This window comes from Schistocerca gregaria, chromosome 1 (genome assembly GCF_023897955.1).
Source record: "Schistocerca gregaria isolate iqSchGreg1 chromosome 1, iqSchGreg1.2, whole genome shotgun sequence".
In the NCBI taxonomy this organism is placed as follows: Eukaryota; Metazoa; Arthropoda; class Insecta; order Orthoptera; family Acrididae; genus Schistocerca; species Schistocerca gregaria.
This window is the reverse complement of record NC_064920.1, coordinates 471475584-471499723: the sequence shown is the minus strand read 5'-3', so window position 1 is coordinate 471499723 and position 24140 is coordinate 471475584. Positions and strand designations below refer to the sequence as shown.

The following is a 24140-nucleotide window of genomic DNA, read 5'->3' as shown; positions in this document are numbered from 1 at the left end:
GCTGAAATAAATAATGTATGATTTTCTCTATAATGTTATGAACCCAAAATATGCAGAAGATTTTTAGGAAGGTATGAAATCAATGGTTGATGATTTTGATACAAGTGATTATAAAAAGGATAATATTTTAAAGGAAAAATAATAAAATAATTTTGTGGTTTAAGGTTTATGGTTTAAGATTTATGGTTATAAAGTGTGATTTATATTATGTCTTACTAACTGTTTTACTGTGTGAAGTGGCCCAATGGTTAGCAGACTGGACTCACATTTGGGAAGATGACAGTTCTAACCTGTGTCCAGCCATCCTAAATTTTGTTTTTCATTATTTCTCGAAATCGTTTCAGGCAAATGCCAGGATGGTTCTTCCCTAATCTGATGGGACCAATGACCTTGATGTTTGGTCTCCTCCTCAAATCAACCAACCAACCAACTAACTGTTTTGGTATTTTTGTATATGTTTAGGCTAAATAAAAATAATCTGTTCCTTTGTGTCCTCTTCTAGTAAAATATTCTCTAACTATATCCTGATTTTCGAGAATAAAATCATCAAATACCGCAACTAAATTATCTTGACATTCAAACAATGGTATAATTCCATCATTATCTTCGATAAATGTAGTACTCTTCTCATTATTTTTATTTGTTACACATATTTATTGAACTTTGGTTGATCCAAGCTTTTGGAATAAACATATAAATGATTTATTTTATCCCAGTTTAGCCATCCTGGGAGCTAAAACGTAATTATCAATCATTAATGTTGCTTTTCCACATCCACTTGGTCATATTATTGCACACTGAACACAGCTAGGTAAGAGCTTGCCATGCTTACTCTTCACTTTCTTCTCTGGAATTCTTATTTTTGGATCCCAATCAATTTTATTCATTAATGTAAATGAATGACCTATTTCAATTGAGTGTTAAAACATCTGTTCTCAAAAAATACTATGAGAGATAGCTATTCTAATGTTTCACTAGTCGGTTTTCATACAACATTCATAAGGCCAAATATTCCATCGAAAAATAATAAATTGTATACTGATGGAGAAACGATAGAAACTGATTGCCAATATAGCTCGAAAAATTTATCCCTACAAATACACACATTGAAGTAGACGAAATTTTAAACAGAGCTTTTACTGAAAGTAGTAATTATACATTGAAGAACCAAAGAAATTGGTACACCTGCCTAATACATTGTAAAGCCCTCACAAGCACCCAGAAGTGCTGCAACATGAAGTGGCATGGAGTCGATTAATGTCTGAAATAATACTGGAGGGAACAAACACCATGAATCCTGCTTGGCTGACCATAAATCCCTAAGAGTATGAGGGGGTGAAGATATCTTCTGAACAGCACATTGCAGGGCACCTCAAATATGCTCAATAAGGTTCATGTCTGGGAAGTTTGGTGGCTTTTGGAAGTGTTTAAACTCAGAAGAGTGTTCCTGGAGCCACTCTGTAGCAATTCTCGACGTCTGGGGAGTCGCAAATTTTCTGCTGGAATTGCCCAAGTCCGTTGGTATGCACAATGGACATGAATGGATGCAGGTTATCAGACAGGATGCTTACGTACGTGTCACCTGTCAGAGTCGTATCTAGACGTATCATGGTTCCCATATCACTCCAATTGTACACGACCTACACCATTAGAGGGCCTCCACCAGCATGAACAGTTCCCTGCTAACATACAGGGTCCATAGATTCATGAGGTTGTTTCCATACCCATACACATCTATCCACTCAATGCAATTTGATACAAGATTCGTCTGACCATGGAACATGTTTCCAGTCATCAACAGTCCAATATCGGGTTGATGGGCCCAGGTGAGGTGTAAAGCTTCGTGTCATGTAGTCATCAAGGGCACAGAAGTGGGCGTTCGGTTCTGAAAGCCATTGAATGGTTTGAATGGTTTCATTGAATGGTTTGCACACTGACACTTGTTGATTGCCCAGGATTGAAATCTGCAATAATTTATGGAAGAGTTGCACTTCTGCCATGCTGGACTATTCTCTTCAGTCATTGTTGTTCCCGTTCTTACAGTATCTTTTTCTGGCCACAGTGATGTTAGGCATTGCTGACCACAGCGCCATATTCAGCCTGTTTACAGATCACTGTATTTGAATACATAGTCCTATACCAGTTGCTTTGGCACTTCAGTGTGTATGGACATAAAGGATAGCATTGAAAGCGTATTAGGATTTAACAACCAAATTATTGAAGCCAATGAAGAATCTATTGCTAACAACATGGTTAAAATTGTTCCATTCGAGATAATCAACTTTAAGTTGGATTTGGTTAATGGAATGAATGTGAAATGTGGTGATCACTTTCATAGAGAAGCTAGTATAATTGCTTCATTCAAACCTGATGGAAAATTTTTTGCACCATTAATTCTTTAGGCACATTATCCCGCTCATATTTCAATTTCTGATGCTGTCCAGGATTTAGAAATAACTATAATGAATGAAAATGATAATCTGACTGACTTCAATGGTGCTAGTGTAACAGTTGTTTTAAAAATGTCTTAATAAATTTCATCCCATATAAATGAATAAGGTTGAGAGCTATCAGTTTTACTTTTTCCTTCTGAATGAGAAGACTGACAATTATTTAAATATTCCTAATAAGGAGACAGATTGATATTCGTATTGGTGATGATTAGGTTCATCATAATCATACTCAGTTGTATACGAGCTTCAGTATTGTTGGAGCTGATGGTATAGATTATCCAACATATGATGGAAAATCCAATAAAAAACGGATTGACAGATATGTGGAAAAGCTGTTTGATGTTATCACTGTAAAGAAAGAGAATAATGTGTTTCCTGGTACTGAGAACTCTTTCATGCCTTCATGTGTCTTTATGTGATTGACCTCATCTCAAGCCAATGAGTTAACAATGGAAGCTGATATCTTCAATAACAGGAAGATAAAAAATAAGAAAAACGAAGTACTCTTTCCACTAGAGTTGCTTGGTTGTTTCTTTAAAGACTGCAGGGAAGTTATATGGGAAGAAGATTTACCTGTAATTTTAACTGGAATTCTAGTGCAAATAATGCCATTTTTCAATGGTCTGACCATAATCAAGCTGAAGTTAAAATGAAAGACTCACTTCCTATGGAAGTTAAAACTGTTGTAGAATCAATGGAAATCCAAATTACTGTGGTTAGTTGTGAGCCAGAGTATTCACTAGAGCTTGAGTGAGAACAACTAAAAAATCAAAAAATTCTCATATCTTTCTTTGAATCACAAACCATTGAGGTTGCCAGATTAAGTGGATACAGAAATTTTGAATTAGATACCACCAATTACTATAATTCTGCAGAATTTGATACACCTTATTTAATTTTATCATTTTCAAACTAATCGAAAATATAATCAGTTGTTACTTCTTTACTCAGTCTTGTAAATTACAGAATATGTATATAAAGAATAGTAGAAATGAAGTCTTACATCAAGAAATGAGGAATCTAGATCCATAAACTAACTTTTTGAAGGCTTATGATACTTTCTGAGACTTTAAGTGGGTTACACAATTAAATGGTGATGTCAATGTAAAGCCATTCAGTAGCATAGGGAACTGACCTATTTCTGTTATAAATATGTTTAGGAGAATAACTGTGTTAGCTGCACAAGAAACTACTATGTGCCACATTCAATGATAAAATATAAAATAATACAAATGTTTATATAGTAGTGTATGGCAAGAAAAATTTAACATTTTATACTCAACACAGAATATTCATGGAAGATTTTTGAATCAATATAAAAATTATCTTAATTTTTTGGTTACAGAGTGAGAAACTAGTAAAATACTATATAAAAGTATATATAGCTTTTTGTTATATTTGTCAAATAACAACATTCACAATATTGTTTGGAAAAAAATCATAACTGTCACAAAATTAATACATAATAGATACATAATAATAATTACATAATAATAATAACATAATAATAATAAATACATTATAATACATTTATGATAATTAAATTTTTTAATGTGATAAAAAAGAGAATTTGACCTTTCTATTTCGTCCTAAATATCTATAATACATTCTTTATAATTTAAAACAAGTTCCCAGTCTTCAAACCAATTCTCATTATTATAATTCAGCATACAATCAACACCCTCATTGTGTTTCTTGCTTCCCAAATGTTCTGTGGTTAAAGTTGGTTTAAAATTGGTTTTGCAAATATTACATTTCTCTTCTTTCTCCCTTGGTTTTTATTAAAAATACTTTTCTCTCTAGCTTTATTAAAAATAGTTACATTAGATACAGATTTGCTCCATGCGTTAGTCATATTTTCTGGTTTAATTTTATTAGATTTTTAAAAAATTCAACCTTTTTATGTTTTTTTGGAAAAAATTATTCTCAGATCTAAATTTTTTTCATGAGCATAATTTTTATTTTTGTAATAAGTTAAAAATAATAACTAACTTTTTTATATCCAGTTAAAATTTAATTAACTGATTATCTTCCATTTAAGAAATCGATGGAGGAGAGGAGGAGATTGGGAATCAGCAATAGTAGATAGGTTGCCAGTAGCCCTAGGTGGGGGGGGGGGCAGGCCTGGGGCAGCACCAGCAATATCCATCTATTGGTTAGGTCATTAAAGACATGCACATCCTGGGATTGAGGAAGAATGGGGCAAGAAATCGGTCATGCCCTTTGAAAGGAATCATGCCATGCATAAAGCAATTTAGAGAAATCGTTGAAAAGCTGAATATGGGTGGCTGGACAGGGATTTGAAATTCCCTCCTGAACATGCGTCCAGTGTGCTAACCACTGCACCACCTCACTTCATGTGACACACTAATACGTAGTGTCGTCAGAAATCTGTTTGGGTGGAAGGTGACATTTTGGTTGTGAGCACTGTGTGTCACGAGAATGACACAATTCTTGCAGTGATGTGTGTTTTACTTTTACTAGATTTTGACGAGCCCTTTAAATCCGCCGTTCTTGTTACATCATGGCTTAAGCAGAAGTGTGGTATTGGTGGTTTAAATATTTTCAAACACAACGGTCTGTTGAACTGAAAAGAATGAGAATTACGGTCTTTCCAGATGATCTGTGATGCTGTGGAGCCATTTTGCAGTCGTCAGAACATAAATTATGTCCATGCTGGGGTATTTTCATCAGACAGGACAACCTTATTCCCATGAATATTCATATCTGAAATATATTAATATGAAGGAAATCAAAAATGTTTATTAATATAGAGATTTTTCTCCACATGGATGTGACTGTTTTTAAAATGGTGTAGCTTAAAAGAAGGTCCAGCATTGGCGATGTACCATTGGAGAAAGCAGTAGAGCCTATACATGTAGGAACAAAACGATGAAGCGGCATGGAGTAGAACATACAAGAAAGCAGCTGTTGGTGTACTGAATCGAAGTCTTCAACTTTGTGGACAGGATTCTGGAAAAGTATTGTCTGTCTTTAGCAGGAAGCATCAGGCGGGGTCCTCACATGACCTATTCTTGTATATTACTGGAGCACACATTCCGTATCTAAGGGACCCGGTGAAGAGATAATGTGGAATTAATACACAGATTAGTAACAACCTCTTTCAGTCACTAACATGGTGTTGCGAAGATGCTTGGGTAACTTCACTGAAACCCATTGAAAAAGAAGAAACTCTCGAAGTGCAGGAGGAAACGTAATGATACTAAATGGGTTCAGAAAGTATGTGATGTTATTTCAAAAATAACAATATGAAGTGAAATTTACAAAAACGTGGAAGTGTGAAACAGTTATAAATATGACGTTGTACCCACCCCAACCCAAAAGCATGCACTGATGCGGAGGCTGTCGTAGATCTGTCGTATCCTCTCTTGCGGCAAACTGGTCCACAACTGTTGTAGTGAGTCCTTGGTATCCTGGATATTGGCGCTGGTGTGGAGTTGACGTCCGAGTTGCCCCACACATGGTCTATTGTGTACACATCTGGGGATATTGCTGGTCACTGGAGAACTTCAACATGAAACAGGTAGTTTGTACAGATGTGTGCTAAGTGCAGATGAACATTGTCCTGTTGATAAACGGCTCCACAATACTGTCACATTAAAGATAAGCCATGAGGATACAGGACTTCCGGGACATACCATTGGCCATCAGAGTTCCCTCAATCACTGTCAACTCTGACCTACAGTCATACCCATTGGCTACCCACACCATGACACCAGGAGTAGCACCATTGGGCTATCCAAAACATTGTAAGAATGGGACCTCTCCCCAGGTCACCACCATAGTCACTTATGATTGTCATTTCGTGTAGTGCAGAACCGCGCTTTATTGCTCAACACAGTACAACCCTATTCATCAGCAGTCAAATCTTTTTGATCACAGTACCATTCCAGAAGTAGCTATCTGTATTGTTGTGTTAATGGCAGCCTAAGAATGCGACGATAATTCTTTAGTCCGGCTGCTGCCAGTCTCCGACCAGTGCTATGGGATGACAAAATGTTGCAGGTAGTCCATTACTTCTTCTCTGATGGCAGAGGTTAATGCGAAGAAACTACGATGTGCTTTGTGCACAGTATGTCAGTCCTATCTTTTGGTGGTCATATGTGGTCGACCGGAACCTTGGCAATGAGTTTACCTGCCCTCTCGTCCCAATGCAGTTAAACATTGGGGCACTATCTCATCTGACTGCCATACACATCTGGATATTATACGATTCGACTAGCGAATCATATGGAGACCCGAAACGAGACCCCTACCAAACTCTGTTAGATGCTGATAACGCTGTCTAATTTGAGTACATGGTATCTCTATGTCTTCCACAGTGACCATTCAATATCTGACACTATTGACGACCCTTATATATCCTATCAGGCCTGCTAACGACACTAGATATGAACGATACTAATGCATTCTGGTGGCCATTCTACTTGTCTCAAGGAATTGTAGCTCTTAATCATTTACATACCCAATGATGGACGTATGATGCTACGTATGTATCCAACCATGTCTTTTGCGTGCTTCACTTACTTTATCAGTCACTATACTATTAGATCAATTTAGAGATCCAGTATTTGAGATTGGCTGTAAAACAAATCTACTGTGTCTGTGGTGTGTTTTGCTGAAGGGCCACAGGGGCGTAGTAAGAGATACTGGGTGCATAAGAAGTCATAGAAATGGTTATTTTCCTCCTGCTCAGTTCGCAGATAACAGATAACCGTGTGTAATGCCCTCATTCACACACCTCCCAGAGACTTGGAGAATGTATATGCAGATATAGGTACAACATAAACTTCTACTGATAACGTCATACATTCTGTTGTTCTTATTTCTGGTGATGCGAACTGACATAAATTTCTCAGGTTGCTAGCATGGTTATCAACGGAACAACAAACGCAGTTCTCTTTTATCCTATCTCCAGAAATAAAAAAGAAATCTTTGGACTGTATAAGGCATTCTAGCGCCCTGTTCAAACTGCACTGGTATTTGCTCCCAGTCAATTACATCCTTGTAACACCATCCATTCTAGTTAATCGTGCGTCCTAAACAACAATACTTGTAAACAACACCTTGTCTGATCTTAATTGCAGTTGCTTACCAATGATCCATCCTGTCGCCAATCCTTTGCCTTCTATACTCAGCTAATGTTCCTAAGCCATCCCCTCCCGTGTACCAAGGAGTACATCAGTATGTCGAAGACAACGCTTTCCTTGCTATTCACCCTCCATTCGTCCCAACAATCCCTCCAGCTCTGCATCAAAAATGCTACCTCTTGGTGTAGCCAGTGGTACCTCTCCAGCAACCTGGTCAGCACTTGGCCAAAAGCGAACTTGGAACCCACTCCTATTAACAATTAAGAAGAAAGTCCATAATGGGCTAGAACACACTACTGACTGTTCCAAACATGGGGACTAAAGTCCTAGACTCTGATAAATAACTACCACCTGTCCAGATGAAGCAAGAATTGCGGCCCCTTTCGAGCTCCAGCACACTCACCAAATCCTCGGATGTCATACATTCTTAGCCGCTCGGTCTGAAGGTGTTGTCCCTGTCCTCGCGGCTCCCCCGTCGAAGGTTCGGGTCCTCCCTCGGGCATGGGTGTGCGTGTCGTTCTTAGCGTAAGTTAGTTCAAAGTAGTGTGTAAGCTTAGGGACCGATGACCTCAGCAGTTTGGTCCCATAAGACCTAACCACAAATTTCCAAAATATATTCTTACTCGCTTTTCGTATCCGTTTACAGCCACCCCGACCATATCCTGTACCAGCTGATAAAAGTTCCCACATCTCCTCAAACACCTGCAACGTCTTCACCAGTTCGTCCTTCGAAAAATCGAATCCCAACACTCAGCTAGAGTTCCGTCAGAATAAACGAGCACACACGCCACTTCATGGACTGTTGCATGACTCTCTTCAAGTATCACTGAAAAATTCCACAGGGCGACAAGGACGCTCCTTATTTTTGTTTCTTCTAGTTCTTCTCTTGTTGACATCATGTATCCAAGTGAACTCAGCATCCCGCGAAATACAGTTCTCATCTTATAGAAGACTAGTTTCACGATTATTGTCTTCTGTGTGCAGTCTTTTGCTTCGCAGAATTTGCGCTACTGCGAGGTATTACAGAAGAGCACACTCCTGTAGCACACCTGACACCTTGCATTGGCTGTGGTCCACTAACGTTTGATCACGGGATACTGTACATTGGCTATCTTGCATTCCTCACATGCTGAAACCTTCTAGAAATAGACGAAAACGAAGTGAAATTCCATTGTTTTTAAAAACAAAGGAACATCCTGATCCAAAATTACAAAGTTTGAAGTTTTTAAAGAGTAAAGGGAAGTCAAGCGCAGAAGAATCTTCGCGGAGGAACAAAGAAAACAGCAGAATGAAAGAAATAAAATATACTGGGAAAAATTAGAAAGGATCACCACCATAAATAATAAGTAACATGTGATTCTTACACGAAAGTCTTAGTTGCCCGAATTCGACACAAAAAATCCAAAGCTTTGGAGTCGATACACAGTTGGTCAAGCGACTCATTCGGATGCTAATCGTTTTTATCCTCTGTCAAAAATACGATAATGCGAAAATTATCAAGTTTCCCTGTAGTTTGGAGCCCACTTTAAACTGCAGATCCCCATATAACCGTATGGGTAAGTCAGATTATCTCCTATAAGAACATGCATAATTAAATGTTTTTGTGTTCCAAGAAACCTTCGGATTCATGACATATTTTCTCACACACAAGCGCATTTCTATTCCCAAACAGTTAATGACCAAAATCACATTTTAGTATTTAATATTTGTTGCTGTACATAAGCCACCAGTTTCACAGAGTGCAAGTGTAAGATTACTGTAGGAATTATGAGAACATGGAAGCGGAAGTCTTCATGCAAGCAAGGTCAAGATGTTAAATAATTATGATTTTCGATTTGCCAGCGAGTTAGTATAGATGAGTTGGCTGATAATTTGTAATTGTCGAGTAACCCTAGAATGTACGTAAACTGATTTGATGAAAAGTCTAGTTAGATATTTCTCTTTTGAAATGTTTCCAAGATTTGTTAACCGAGGTATATGTACATTGATGATTTGCATTTATTATGGTTTAGTGAGGTTAGATAATATTTGCTGTGTAAATCTCATTGTTCGTGAATCAGTTAGTAATATAATGTATTTTTCTAATGTAACTTCAGTTGACAGATGTTTTCGAAAATCAAACTTAAATTGCAATATAATTTTGCTAAAAAAAATCATTGTTAGCAATTGATCACAATCAGTACTCCCTGTCCAGGTCATATGTTTTTCAAAGAAGTTGGATTTTCTTAAATGTTTTCGTTTATCAGCCAAAAGAATTTTATGTGCATCTCATCTGGTAACTGAGCAAAGATTGCATACAACATATATTTGGATCTCAGAATGGGCCATTGCTGACAGAGCCACATAAAGCTGCACATCTTCAACGGACCAAATAACAGTAGCTGACTGAGGATATGTATCTTGGCGCAGCGAGACAAGATGCAATGTCTCGAGTGCACCTGTGGACCAATGACGGGTTTAACTCGTAGTGTATCCACGATGTAATTCAGACCAGATGTGGTTCTGTAATGTTTCAGATCTGTCTTCCATACCATGACTTGAGCCCATTCGTTGAGGTTACAGTAAACGTGAACCAGATAAACAAGTGTTGCCCTTTTATCATTTTGAGGATGCTGTGGACGTTCCTGGCTTCCAAAATAACAGCTGTGTCTACAGAGCTGCATGCATATGTTCCTGACTTGATGAACACACAATCACCTATCGCACCCTTACTAGCCCACTAAATCTCTCGATCTTAACCTCATAGAGAATGTGACATTATTTGTGACAGGGGATGCAATGTAGCGATCAACATTGATGCAGTTTGTTAGCTCCATAGAATCTCTCTGTCAATGAATGGCTTCAGCTGGATATAACGGATCTGAAGAAACTTGTGTACTATTTTGCTCGCAGAATTGAGGCCATGACCAGGGCTATGGACGGTATTACAAAGTCCCCAGGGAGGTGATCAATTTTTTGTCTGATGTGCTTATGACTGTCGTTGTGACTGGGTGCACTATGGAGATATACAGGGTGGTCCATCTGAAGTTTCCGATGAGATTATCTCCAAAACTGTACATCGGATAAAAATAGTGGATAACACAAGTTTGTAAGCTCAAAGGGGGACGTCAAATGATATTACACCTGGGTGGGGCGGGGGCAGCTTTTAAATCTTAAATGGAAACACCGATATTTTATTGCAGATTCGCATTCTTCATAAAAAGGTAATCAAGTTTTGTCTGAAATTTTTTTAAACCATTGACAGATGGCGCTGAAATCGAGAAAAAATTAAAACTGGGAAAGAACTCTTGATTTATTTAGAGTTATCCGAGAAAGACGCATCAAATCGATAAAACATGTGCACCAATTCTTTCGTTACGCCAAATTAAGCTATTTTTCTACAAAATGTACTGTATCCTACTTTTCGCGTTATCCAGGAACAACGACATGGACGTAGTAGTATGATATTCGCATGGGGTGCTTCATTAGTGTGAGTCCCCTTGCCTCTCACATGTTGGGGTGATTCATTAATATGAGTTTCACAATTGGGGTGCTTAATTAATGAAATTAGCGACGGAGAAGTTGTTCAAAATTATCCTCATTTGCTTCAATGCATAAAGTCAATCGTCTTCGACAGTTGTCCACAGTTTTGAGCAGCACATCCCCAGTTTTGAGCAGCACATCCCGTGGTTGGCTGCACACGCTCTTCGAATGCATTGCTCCATATCGTTTCGGGTTGTGGGCTGTCTTTCATAAACAATATTTTTTAAATAACCCTACAAGAAAAACCACGAGATGTTAGGTCTGGTGAACGTGGAGGCCACTGAATTGGTCCGCCGCGTCCTATCCACCGACCAGGGTACCGTAAATTTTAAACGTCCCGCACATTTTTAGCATAATGGGGAGCTGCTCCGTCCTGTTCAAACCACATTCGTTGCCTAGCTTCTAAATCAACATCTTCCATTAGCTCCAACAAATTATCGTGTGGGAGTTGTAAATAAGATTCTCCAGTAACATTTCGGTCAATAAAATATGGTCCTATCAATTAACCGTTTAAAATTCCACGCCAGACCATTAACGAACATTTGTGTTGATTGTCAGTGGGTCTGTGCCTGTGAGGATTGACAGGGAACGAATAATGACACTCATGACGATTTAATTCGCCATTGCTTTTGAATGTGACACACGTATTTGCATATCTTTCGGCGTTAATGCCTGTGTCAGTGTGATATGATACGCACGACACTTATCTGTCTTCAAAATCCACAAAACAGTTGATTTCGTTATTCCAGTTTGGCTCTGAATCGCACGACTACTCATTTCGGGATCCAGTTGAACACAGGCGAGAACGGTAAGCGTACGAGCGTCATTTGGATTGTATTCGCGATGACGAGGCGGACAGTGCATGCATCCATTTCGAGCTCGAGTGCAATTTCGAATGGTGTTTTCGCTTGGACAAAGTCTGTTTGGGAAACGATCCGCATACAATTGTATCAACAATCTCTGTAGGGGGATAGTGAGCCATGTTTCGCTAAAGAATAATTTACTTTCGTCAATCTGAAAATGAAGTGAGCCCTGGTCGCATTGCACCGACCTGTATACTGAGCCATAGTTAGCAGTTTGGCCTCGGTAGCGCCACAGTCAGATGAGTAATGAAATTGAGAAGAGTTCCCTAACAGATTTTAATACCATTGCGCCCCCCTCCATCAAAAGCTGTGGCGGGTAGGATACATTTTGTAAAAAAGTGGCTTAATTTTGCGTGGTGAAAGAATTGGTGCATATTTGCTATCGATTTGATGCGTTCTTCTCGGGTCATTCTAAATGTCGGGTGATCAAAAAGTCAGTATAAATTTGAAAACTTAATAAACCACGGAGTAATGTACATAGATAGAGAGGTAAAAATTGACACACATGCTTGGGATGACATGGGGTTTTATAGGAACAAAAAAAAAACAACAAAGTTCACAAAATGTCCGACAGATGGAGCTGGGCAGCAAAACGTCAGTGACTGTGCATGACAATCATGTTAGAGAATCTCATCATCCACAGCCTGGCTGATAAACACCTGCTGGAACGTACGATGTTTATGCTGGATGGCGCTCCACCCCATATTGCTAGACGCGTGAAGGATCTCTTGCGCGCGTCTCTTGGTGATGATCGTGTGCTCAGCCGCCACTTTCGTCATGTTTGGCCTCCCAGGTCCCCAGACCTCAGTCCGTGCGATTATTGGCTTTGGGGTTACATGAAGTCGCAAGTGTATCGTGATCTACCGACATCTCTAAGGATGCTGGAAAACAACATCCGACGCCAATGCCTCACCATAACTCTGGACATGCTTTACAGCGCTGTTCACAACATTATTCCTCGACTACAGCTATTGTTGTGAAATTAATGTGGACATATTGAGCATTTCCTGTAAAGAACATCATCTTTACTTTGTCTTACTTTGTTATGCTAATTATTGAAATTCTGATCAGATGAAGCGCCATCTGTCGGCCATTGTTTGAACTTTTGTATGTGTTTGGTTCTAATAAAACCCCATGCCATTTCAAGCATGTGTGTCAATTTGTACCCCTCTATCGACATTATTACGTGATTTATTCAGTTTTCAAATTTATAGTGACTTTTTGATCACCCAGTAAATCGGTGTTCTTCCCCAATTTTACTTTTTTCTCTATTTCAGCGCCATCTGTCAATGGTTTGAAAATGTTTCAGACAAAACTTGATTACTTTTTAATGGAGAATCCGAATCTGCAATAAAAAAAAATGGGTGTTTCCATTTAAGATTTAAAAGTTGACCCGCACGCCACCATAAGGAGCGGGGACTGGGGGTCACGTGTAGTATCATTTGATGTCCCCCTTTGAGCTTACGTACTTGTCGTGCCCACAATTTTTACTCGATAAATAGTTTTAGAGATAATCTCATTCGAAACTTCAGATGGACCATGCCGTATACGAAAAGTTGCCTTTTGAGTGAGTGTAAACGCGCCATCGGCAGGTTCGAGCGGAGGGTGCACGTGCCACTGCCGGACGAGGCGTCCCGGAGGCGGCTGGCGGAGGTGTGCCTGCGCGGTGTGGCGACCGAGGAAGGTGTGGACGCGGCGGCGGAGGTGGCGTCGCGTACGCAGGGGTTCTCGGGCGCGGATGTGGCTGCAGCGTGCCGGTGCGCGGCCATGGCGGCCCTGCGGCAGCTCGTGCGAGACAGGGGCGTGGACGCGGTGGCCGCGCTGCCCGCCGACCGGCTGCAGCCGCCGCTGTCGCTGCACGACCTGCGGGCCACGCTCGCTGCCGCCAAGCCCACCGTGCGTCGCTCCCTCGTGCGCCGCTATACTGCCTGGGCCAACAAGTTCGCCACAGACTGATTTGTCAGTTGTTGTCCTGTCAGTAAAATCTGTACCTGTCCGTCTGTCCCAGAAAACGCTCATTCACTTGAACGTCCCTACCAGAGCCACGTATAGAGCTGACCTTACCACATACGGGGTTCTATATTTTCAATGCGTCACTCGGACACAACATTAAATGTACACAACTGGTGTTAACTTAACAAATGGCAGTTATAGCTTTCTGAGTATACGGCAGTTTATGGAGATCTCACCAGAGTTGATATCTCGATATTTCTGATATCTCGACGGTTCTTATTTCTCGTCGGTTTTTATATCTTATTGGTTCCGAGACCTTGTCAGTTCTCAGATCTCGATAGCTTGGAGTCCTCAACAGCTGGAGGACACTAACAGTTGTAACATCTCGGCAGTTATGTAAGAGTACTGGCTGGCACAAGCTACCCCTGCCATAACCATGTTGTTTGCATCAAGCATCTGGCACAGAATTTTGCCACCGTGGCTGTTCACATTATGTTGGCACAACCACTCAATCGGAAACTAACTGTGTTACTGAAATCCACAGTGCACCTGGAGCAAAGTGATTAGGGGAATATGTAACACCTGGGGCATCTCCTTGTGGACGCACCTGACCCTGCAGAGTATTAGTACTGGCCATTCAGCCAGCAAAGGGCATCAAATTGGTGATTACAGTGGAGCAAGCTACAGCTGTGTGGTCCAGAGAAGCATCACTGCTTTACCGTCGCCCACACGTGCATTTGTCAATGTCCCTAATCTTATGGTACAATGTGTAGTGCTCTAATGAGCTAATGAGCTCAGGAGTCGACCTATCGATCTAGGACACTTCTAGGTACTGACCTATTTAGCGGCTACTCTTATCCGTCACCGTCAGTTCGCTGGGGCTGGAGTTCGCACACTGCCACCACTAAAACCGCCACCAGACTCTCTAGCAAATCCTTCAGCGACCTTGGATATGAAGCAGGACAGTGCAGCCATCACAGGCTCCGTGTCAGCTACCCTGGTTGCCTGCCTAGCTGCTAAGCAAGAATGCTCCACTCTGAGCCGCACTTTACTACCGGGTGATCAAAAAGTCAGTATAAATTTGAAAACGTAACAATAAACGGAATAATGTAGATAGAGAGGTAAAAATTGATACACATGCTTGGAATGACATGGGGTGTTATTAGAACTAAAAAAAGAAAATAAAGTACTGATAGACGCGTGAAAGTTATCTTGTGCGCGTCGTTTGGTGATGATCGTGTGCTCAGCCGCCACTTTCGTCATGTTTGGCCTCCCAGGTCCCCAGACCTCAGTCCGTGCGATTATTGACTTTGGGGTTACATGCAGTCGCAAGTGTATCGTGATCGACCGACATCTCTAGGGATGCTGAAAAACAACATCCGACGCCAATGCCTCACCATAACTCTGGACATGCTTTACACTGCTGTTCACAACATTATTCCTCGACTACAGCTATTGTTGTGGAATTAATGTGGACATATTGAGCATTTCCTGTAAGGAACATCATCTTTACTTTGTCTTACTTTGTTATGCTAATTATTGATATTCTGATGAGATGAAGCGCCATCTGTTGGCCATTGTTTGAACTTTTGTATGTGTTTCTGTTCTAATAAAACCCCATGTCATTCTAAGCATGTGTGTCATTTTGTACCTCTCTATCTACATTATTTCGTGATTTATTCAGTTTTCAAATTTATACTGACTTTTTGATCACCCCGTATTTATGACTGTGGCACCAAGGATGGTGGGTTCAATGCCCATCCCCCATCCAACCTACTCTGGCGGTGGTCATTTGATCACCACTGTATGCTATACAAGAGAAATGAAACTGACTAGTTCCATCCTGAGTGTAGCTGGAGTGGTTCCAGGTGAGGAGTTCAAAACGCTCATACTTACTAGTCTATACCAAATTTCCCAAACTTCAGTGGAGTCAAAACTATCTCACACTGTCAATGTAGTCGGGAGGTCTAGACACATGGGATATCTCACAAGTTGGAAGGCTCCAAGAACTGGGGCATATTGATAGCTGAGAGGTCTAGACAGTTGGATGGTATTGACAGTTGGCAGGTCACAGCAGTTGCAAGATCTTGACAGTTCGGTGACCTAAACAATTGGCTCACCTCCACAGTTGGGTGATCTCAACAGTCGGGAGACCCAACAGTCAGGAGACCTCAACAGTTGTGAGACCTCAACAGTTGAGAAACCTGAGCAGCCAAGTGATCTCAACAGTCAGGCCATCTTGACACTCCAGAGATGTTGGCACTTTTAAGAAATCGTCTCACTCACAACAGGTCATCTGATGGGAAAGAGTTGATACCGGAATTCAATGTTTGTTACTCTGCCTGAAATATTATTGTGTCATGCTAATATCTTGTGGAGGCTCTAAACTTACATGGCTTGTCTGTGAAAAGTCTGCTTTCTTGTATTAGTATATTTGTTTATACCTAGATTGGCCCTGTATGCAACAACTGACACGCAATGAGAGAAGTTGGCTAAAATATTACAAACGCATTTAAATTCGTATTATAGTTAGGTCGCCAGGAGTTACGAATACTTTTAAAAAAGCATTTCATAACACTACAACTGTCAGCACATCCAATACATCATTGATTTCGACACATGTGTCACAGTAATTTTATCCCCAAAAATCTCACAGTTGTAACAGAAACATAAATGTGTCAAGTGTTGTGGCCAGAAACAAGTTCTAACATCGTTACTAAGTACCAAGATGGCACACCACTCCTCTGTCTTCAGTGCACAAATCCAACGTGAGAAGTGAATGATACAAAGTCCTCGATAGAAGTGAAGTTTGCCGCGTCTTCTTGGGAAATGAGAGGGAATTGTGAGCTGATGGCTCGCTCCACGCTACGGAGAACGGTTATGTGCCGCTGCTACTCATTGAAGCCCACCAGCAGCGTCTTTGATTTACAAATGGCACCGTTAGCGGTGCCCTCCCCCCCCCCCCCCCCAATCACAGAAATTCCAATGTACAGAATTCGGGCGATTAGCACCTTTAGTTAACTTTAATAGGAGCATGGGAGGATTGCACCGTTAGTAGGTGTATAAGATTGGCTTTGAACCTGTTTCTACACAGAATAACAAACGTTTCGCATCACCGTTTCACCGTTTTATTTCGAAATCCATGGCACAGAAAATAAAACTTGGCTCTGAGGCACGCTTATATATTTATTTCAAATGCGTCCATATCACCAAATCAAAAAGAAACAATTGTGTACCGACAAAAGTGTGTGTTTCCATTGGTAGAATTTTTCACAGCACTCCGGAGCAATACATGGTGGAACGTCCCCTTGCTCAGATGCATCCTTGAATCCTTCATGGCACACCATCGAGGAGATCATCAATGATCCAGATGGTTTCAATCTCCAGTGGCGTTTGTGTATAAGTCACACAGAGTGTGCAGCTATTGTGAACACCCAAGAACAGCTCATTTTAATTGATCCCACACGTGCTTTGTATTCCACTGCATTCATGTCTGAAGAACAGGCGGGCTGCTCCAGTCTGGTGTTCCTAGCGTGCTGAAAAAACGTCTGCTTGAGAACAGCATCAGAATCTCACATCTGTTCAGTAGAGCACTTACCATAGATTGCCCTCAACAGCCACAAGAGGTGCATGATGGCTCCACGTAATGCCACCACAGAACATCACCCTACCACCACCTTGTGGCACAAGTGGGAAAAAGTGTGGAGGCGATCGATATTATCAGGTTATGTCCCGACCACATCGTCACGAATGATCAGGGTACAAGCAGTTCCATGTTTCGTCCACAACAACATCCAACGCTAAATCATGAGACGTCCATTCTGCATGATTTCTTGCCTATCTGTATAGGAGTCCATCCTGTTTTGATGTACGACATGGTCGTCGAGAATAAAGATTCACATTATTCAGTCGTCTCCTAACAGTCTGATGTAATACACAGTGTCCGGTAGATACTTCGAGCGCCGAATTCAGTTCTGGAGAACCCAGCCCACAGTTACTTTGACTCCAAAATCGCAAATATGATCACTCTGTACATTTGTCGAACTTGGACGGTAAGTCCGCTGCAAGTCCTCACCACTACCTGTCAACTGAAACCGACTCGATGTCTACACCAGATAACTTTGACTCTGATGCACACATCGAGAAACTTCCCCAGTTAACAAACCTTGTGTGCATAGCATGATGATGTAGAACCAATCATTGGTCGCGATTTTCCTTAGCGGCATGATGTATGTTCAGTCTTCTGTTCCACAGAGTTCTTTATCTGTTCCTACTGGTGCTCTGAGTTCAACTCAAATGCTGAAATCCATTCAGCTGGGCATTCTACCCCTAGGTAGCTCTCATGGTAACTGTGTATCCGTTTACAAGCAACGATAGGGGTGATCTTATGATTGGTATATGAACTGTCACAATAGCAACACACCTGCATGGCCTATCAGTATGATGCAAAACTTTTGTTGATGTATGAATGTAGGGGAGTAGTTAGAAAATATTATCACTTCGAAAAAATCTAACAGCTACCATAGAACTTGGTGTTGGTGTAAGTCCTCCTCTTACATATTCACCCTTCAATGTGACACGTTTTTCCCAATAATGGAAGTCTTGGCGAGGCCCTTGGTTGTAGAAGTCTGACGTTTGGAAGTTCAGGAAACGATCCCCCTCAAAAATGACCTCGTCGTCATTTGGGAAATGCCTGCACACACAAATATTTTTCCATATGAGGAATGAGGGAGAAATCACTGGGAGAATCAGTGTTGATGAAGCATTTAATCCAACAAATAAGCAGCATCTGTGCCAGTGTCCCGTGCAGAGTGAGCTGGGCATTCTTGTGGGGCAAAAACAACTCTTGGGCAACTTGCTGCGTCACTTGGTCTTGACAGTCTCTTATAACCTCATCATGACATTTCTACAGTATGCTCCTGTGGCGGATTGTCCTTAAGAGCATTATCAGTTATAATCAAGTGTAATTTGTTCACCTGGGTGGACAACTGTGAATGTTAAATTGCCGCTTCCTAGACAGGGAGGTGCACCAACTCCGGATCGAATGTAACTGGCAGATTAACGATGAGGGTCAGTGTGCAGGACAGCCTGAATGTGGTTTTAGGCGGTTTCCCACATCCGACTAGGTGAATACCAGGCTGGTACCCAAGTCCCACCTCAGTTATACAATTCAGAAATATTTAGAAAACTTTCGCTCACTTTCACATGACTGTCACTGCATGCAGGCAGCTGGGGTACACATAGGGGGGTAACATTATGGCGATGATGGGAAGGACATCCAGCCATCACTTCAATAAACCATAGCGACCCTTCACAAATGCGCGAGTAAGGTAGAAGGAAAAGAAGGGGATCAGACACAATCTATTAGAACTTTACCATGAAAATCCCCCCCCCCCCCCAAAAAAAAATAGAAACATCACTACATAGCCTGATGTTGGTTGGGTCTTTGCTTTTTTAAGCAGTTGTGAATCCACGTAGCCCCTCCTTGCTTTGTTCTTTTGTCTCGAGATACTAGTGATAGACCCAGTACTTGTCCATGGTGGTTAGTTAGTGGAAGAAGTCATTTGGATTGGCCTGACACAACTGCAATGCTTGTGCTGTCGCGTCGATTCGGTGGGACTTTTGAATGGATGTTAGCAGTTACGGAATCCAGCAGGTAGCGACCGTTGTTATGTTCAAAATATAGAACAATCCGTTCAAAACTTATCCATCAATGAGCTTCAATTTTTTCACTATCCCCACAATTGTGACGTGCCGGTCATCAAGCACCAGAGCCACCACTTCTCTTGCAATTTTCTGTTGTTCACAGACAGATGGTCTGCCACTTCCATTCGTCGTCGTTCAGCTTTGTTAGATCACAGTGAACACGTCAACGCCACCTAATCACTGTGTTATATGGAAGTTTGTACTGAGCGAGGTGGCACACTGGTTAGGACACTGGACTCGCATTCGGGAGGACGACGGTTCAATCCCGTGTCCGGCCATCCTGATTTAGGTTTTCCGTGATTTCCCTAAACCGCTCCATGCAAATGCCGAGGTGGCTCCTTTGAAAGCGCACGGCCGACTTCCTTCCCCGTCCTTCCTCAATCCGATGAGACCGATGACATCACTGTTTGGTCTCTTCCCCCAAACAACCCAACCCAACCTATGGAAATTTGTGGTAAGGTCTTATGGGACAAAACTGCAGAGGTCATCGGTGACTAAGCTTACACACTACTTAATCTAACTTTAACTTACGCTAAGGACGATACACACACCCATGCCTGAGGGTGCCCGTGAGCCTCCGGGAGGGGGGGGGTTCCGCGCGGACCGTGACAATCCACTCTGAGCAGTAACTGCTGCGCAGAAGCAAACCCGTTTCTGACGTTCTGCGCATGACGTCATTGAGGAACACCTCTAGGCGCGCGCGCGCGAAGTGTACGTCTGAGCTTTGTGTTGTCGTGGTTCGTCCGTGATGTGTTTCGTGCGTGTTGTTGTTTTCGTTTGGTTATCTTTGTGCAGTGGGTGTTTGTCCAAAGTATTTGAGTATATGTGCAGACTTTCATCACGTGGGAAACAATGCAACACTATTGCAGTCCCTTTTGTATTGCGATTGTGAGAGTTACAGCCAACAACAGCGCAACCCGGCCAGAGCACTTTTTTTTAATTCAATGCCCTTTTATATAAGTGAATTTTAACAACTAGGACAAACATTATACATCCACCTTGATAAAAATATAAGCCAAAGATTTGAAGTGTGAGAAAATTAAGAATGTGTGTGTGTGTGTGTGTGTGTGTGTGTGTGTGTGTGTGTGTGTGTGTGTATGTGTGTTTGTGGCAGTTCAGGTAGGTAATTCAAATGCTTCCTACAAATAAGGCAATTGCATAATTTCTTGAGTGAAAATGACAGTGTTTTTTTAGACATGATGTAAACAGAATATAAATGAGCGTTACATAGAGGTTGTCAACAAGATAACACTTTTCCCAGACCCAAAGTTAGAAAATTGAATGCTCATTTCGAACGTTTACTTCATAGAGAACTACAAAACAGACTGTACTTTGCACTTATTTTTGTATAGTTTGATCTATAGACGCTTGATTTTATTAAAGTCAGCACTCAGCAGTGTCTGTTTAAAAGCTGGACAAGTTACAGAATATAGCAGTAACTTTCTAGAAATAGCAGAATAACAATTTACCTTTTACTATTTCTGTAGAAACTGAAACATTTCACAAATACATCGCTTAAGTGCGCGGACTGCGTCTTGTAGCGCTGTTCCAGAGGCAGCGGCGGTTCCTCCGTGACGTCACAGCCTCAGCCAATGGCAGTACAGAACGCTTACTGCTCAGCCTAATTTTTTTTACGGACCTTGGTGACAAGATGCCTTAGGCTAGGCGCAAATTGAGAAGCGTATAGCACGTGTGACGTGACACGACACTACAGCGCGACACGCACGTGCTGCACGGGTCGCGCGGGTGCAGCGCATATTGCGACGCGTACACCATACTTCGCACGCGCCGACGTGCGACGCTCTGCGCTGACTGAACCGAAGGGCACGCAACCTCTTATCTTAAACGATTTTACAGTAACTATTCTCTGAAAATATATGATTTTTGCCTTACTTGTAGCGTTATGTGTCAGCTTCGTGCCCATCACCTCGCTAATGACCATTCTTATTGTGATGTACACATTTTAGTAAGACACTACGCAAAACTCAAAAAGTTTGCAACGAAAATTAGGGGTCGCTATGATTTTGCGTTTGGTGCGTATTACACCATATGTTGCTGCGTATGAAATTTAGCTAACATGCTGAATTTTTGTTTAGACTTGGGAGGAGATCTCTATCTGCCTCCGATCTCGAGAAAATGCATCCCATGTAGCGCGCTCACTTCCGATCTCACGCCCGCGAGAATGAAATACTCGCAACATCTCTCGTATGTCCTAAACCGCTCGAGGCATCGAAACGAAAGTTTGGCGAATGATATCACATAAGGAGGAGAGTGTTTTGCCAATTATTAAACACACGGAACTTTCTTATCTATGGCGATATATCACTACTTATAGTTATTTTTTTATTTTTTTTCACTCGAGCGACTGTAATTTTTTAAGAGTTATCGACAGCTAGCATAACAAGAGCTTCCTAGTATGAAAATAAACATGCAATTTCTTCTTTTAGGTTACTGCAAACCGATACTATGAGGTTTTTCGTAAGCTATTGAACTCTGTAATTGCCAATTACTTGTTTAATGAGGCCCTACGTTTCGAAATTCTGTCTCTATAGCTGCTGTGAGATGAGTTTGGCAAATTACATTGTGACAAAGGAAGTACAATTCAACCAGTCACCAACAGAAATGTGACCTTAACTCATAAATGGTGATACTTCTTCGAATGAGAAAAGGTTAACAATTCACACAAATCCATATTGGCAATTCTGTTGGAATTTTGGTGGAATCTCCGTAACCCATCGTATTTTTAACACTGAGCGACGGGAATGGAAAATTACCAAAGGATTTTATTCCTTCTCTTGATCTGAGCAGTATTAAAATAGTGACGAGCGTTTCTTCAGGCGGAATGATAGGCACATGCCAGATACTGTTTACTCACCTAGGGCTTGCCAAACTGACAATGCGTGATCGCGAATAAAATAGTTGTTATTAAGAAAAATAAACAATTGATCTGTCGCACAACACAATGGTCAGTGTATTGTCAGCAGCGAAAGATAATGCGCGCGACAGGAAAGCACAAGTTAGCCATGTGTGCCTTGTGAGATGGAGCTCGAAAAACATTGTCATGAAAGTAGATCTGCCTTTGTCAGCAGCACATTGCAACAAATTAAATATATCTAATCATAACACTCTTTTAGGATATTCCTACTTTCGTAATAATACCGACCATTTTCTTCATTTGTGTAGCCTGTTGTTGTATAATTAGTTATTAATGCTGATAATGTCCATGCAACAATTGAAATGCTTTTTCTCATCACAGCGAACCAAATAAAACATTGTTATTTGTGACTGCTTTTCGACTGTTTCTAGCTTGCAGTGGAAATATGTTGTTCACATGCATGTAGTACAGTGTGTCGTATTACATTATTACATCCACATCAGAGTAATCACAGTGGAACTTCTATACTTCAGATCTTGGACGCTTTACACCACAAGCACAAAGGGATCACACCTGTGGAGATTATCCCTTTCTAAATTTTTGTAACAGATCGTACACATACCCTAGCTTACTAGGCAGCGAGAATATAACCTGGCTTTACTTTCCTGCCTTGATTCTTAATCACATGATTTTATAATATTCGTTGCTTCCTTATTCACTACCCTCTGTCCCTTCTTGCGATCTGAAAACATCACGGAGGCATATGGTGCAATTCCAGCGACCAATGGCTCATCAGTTACTGAAGTATACATTTTTCTTGACAGAAGAAAAACAAAATAAAACTATGCAGATGTAAATAACAGAAAAGTATAACGTGCTGACGAAGAAAGCTGGAGCGTTTAAATGGAGAAAAACGAAACACCACCCAAAGGCAATAAAATTCAATACACAGTAAGGCAAAATTTATCGCATTGGCAATACTACCACTGCTAATATGCGCCGTTCCGATGTGAGCGTATGGCTGGGCTACTTTTACGCTCCCCTCCTCAAATTTCCCACGATGCTAGCGAGGCAAGCGCGACGCGCGGCGCGAGAAACTGTGCCTCAGCCACAACGCCGCGCGACCTGGCGCAGGCGCGTGTCGCGTCCCAGTCGCGTGGCGTCGCAATTTGCGCGGTTCCATTTGACAAACGCGCGCTACGCTGCGTCGCGCCACACGCGCTATACGCGTCTTAATTTGCGCCTAGCCTTAGACCGTGAGGCTACTCCGCACGGCTGTGTCACATGATTTTGCATTGTTGATGTACACTTCCACCAACTCCTCATGGATCATTGTAGCGTTACTCCACTTCAGATGTGGAAAACAAATTACCGCAGGACGCTCCTCTTTATCAGTGACCTGCACTGTTTTGTTTTGACTCTTTTAGCGGCGATACTGCGGTTTTTTTTAAATACACGATGGGGTCCCTTCACGCCCACACCAACGATGTGACCAAACCAAATGTTCTACTGTCACCTCCGTATAACATGTTAGTTTTCGAATCAGGAGTCACAGGATGGGGGCTGTGATGTTGTCCATGCATCTGGGTAGGATTACTCATTGACATGGTCAATCAGGAGAGAGAAAGTGGACGAAAGCGATCGAAGGGTAGCGGTT

General features: G+C 41.4%; 1 protein-coding gene across 1 annotated transcript in view; it reads left to right on the top strand.

Moving 5' to 3' along the window:
• LOC126354767 (uncharacterized) overlaps nucleotides 1–16171 on the top strand; it is a 106761-nt gene extending 90590 nt beyond the window's left edge. Inside the window, exons 5-7 of the mRNA XM_050004700.1 lie at nucleotides 13542–13761; nucleotides 14774–14971; nucleotides 16031–16171. Of these exons, the coding sequence (XP_049860657.1) occupies nucleotides 13542–13761; nucleotides 14774–14971; nucleotides 16031–16171 (559 nt within the window). The remainder of the gene's footprint in view (nucleotides 1–13541; nucleotides 13762–14773; nucleotides 14972–16030) is intronic.
• Nucleotides 16172–24140: the final 7969 nt, after the last annotated feature.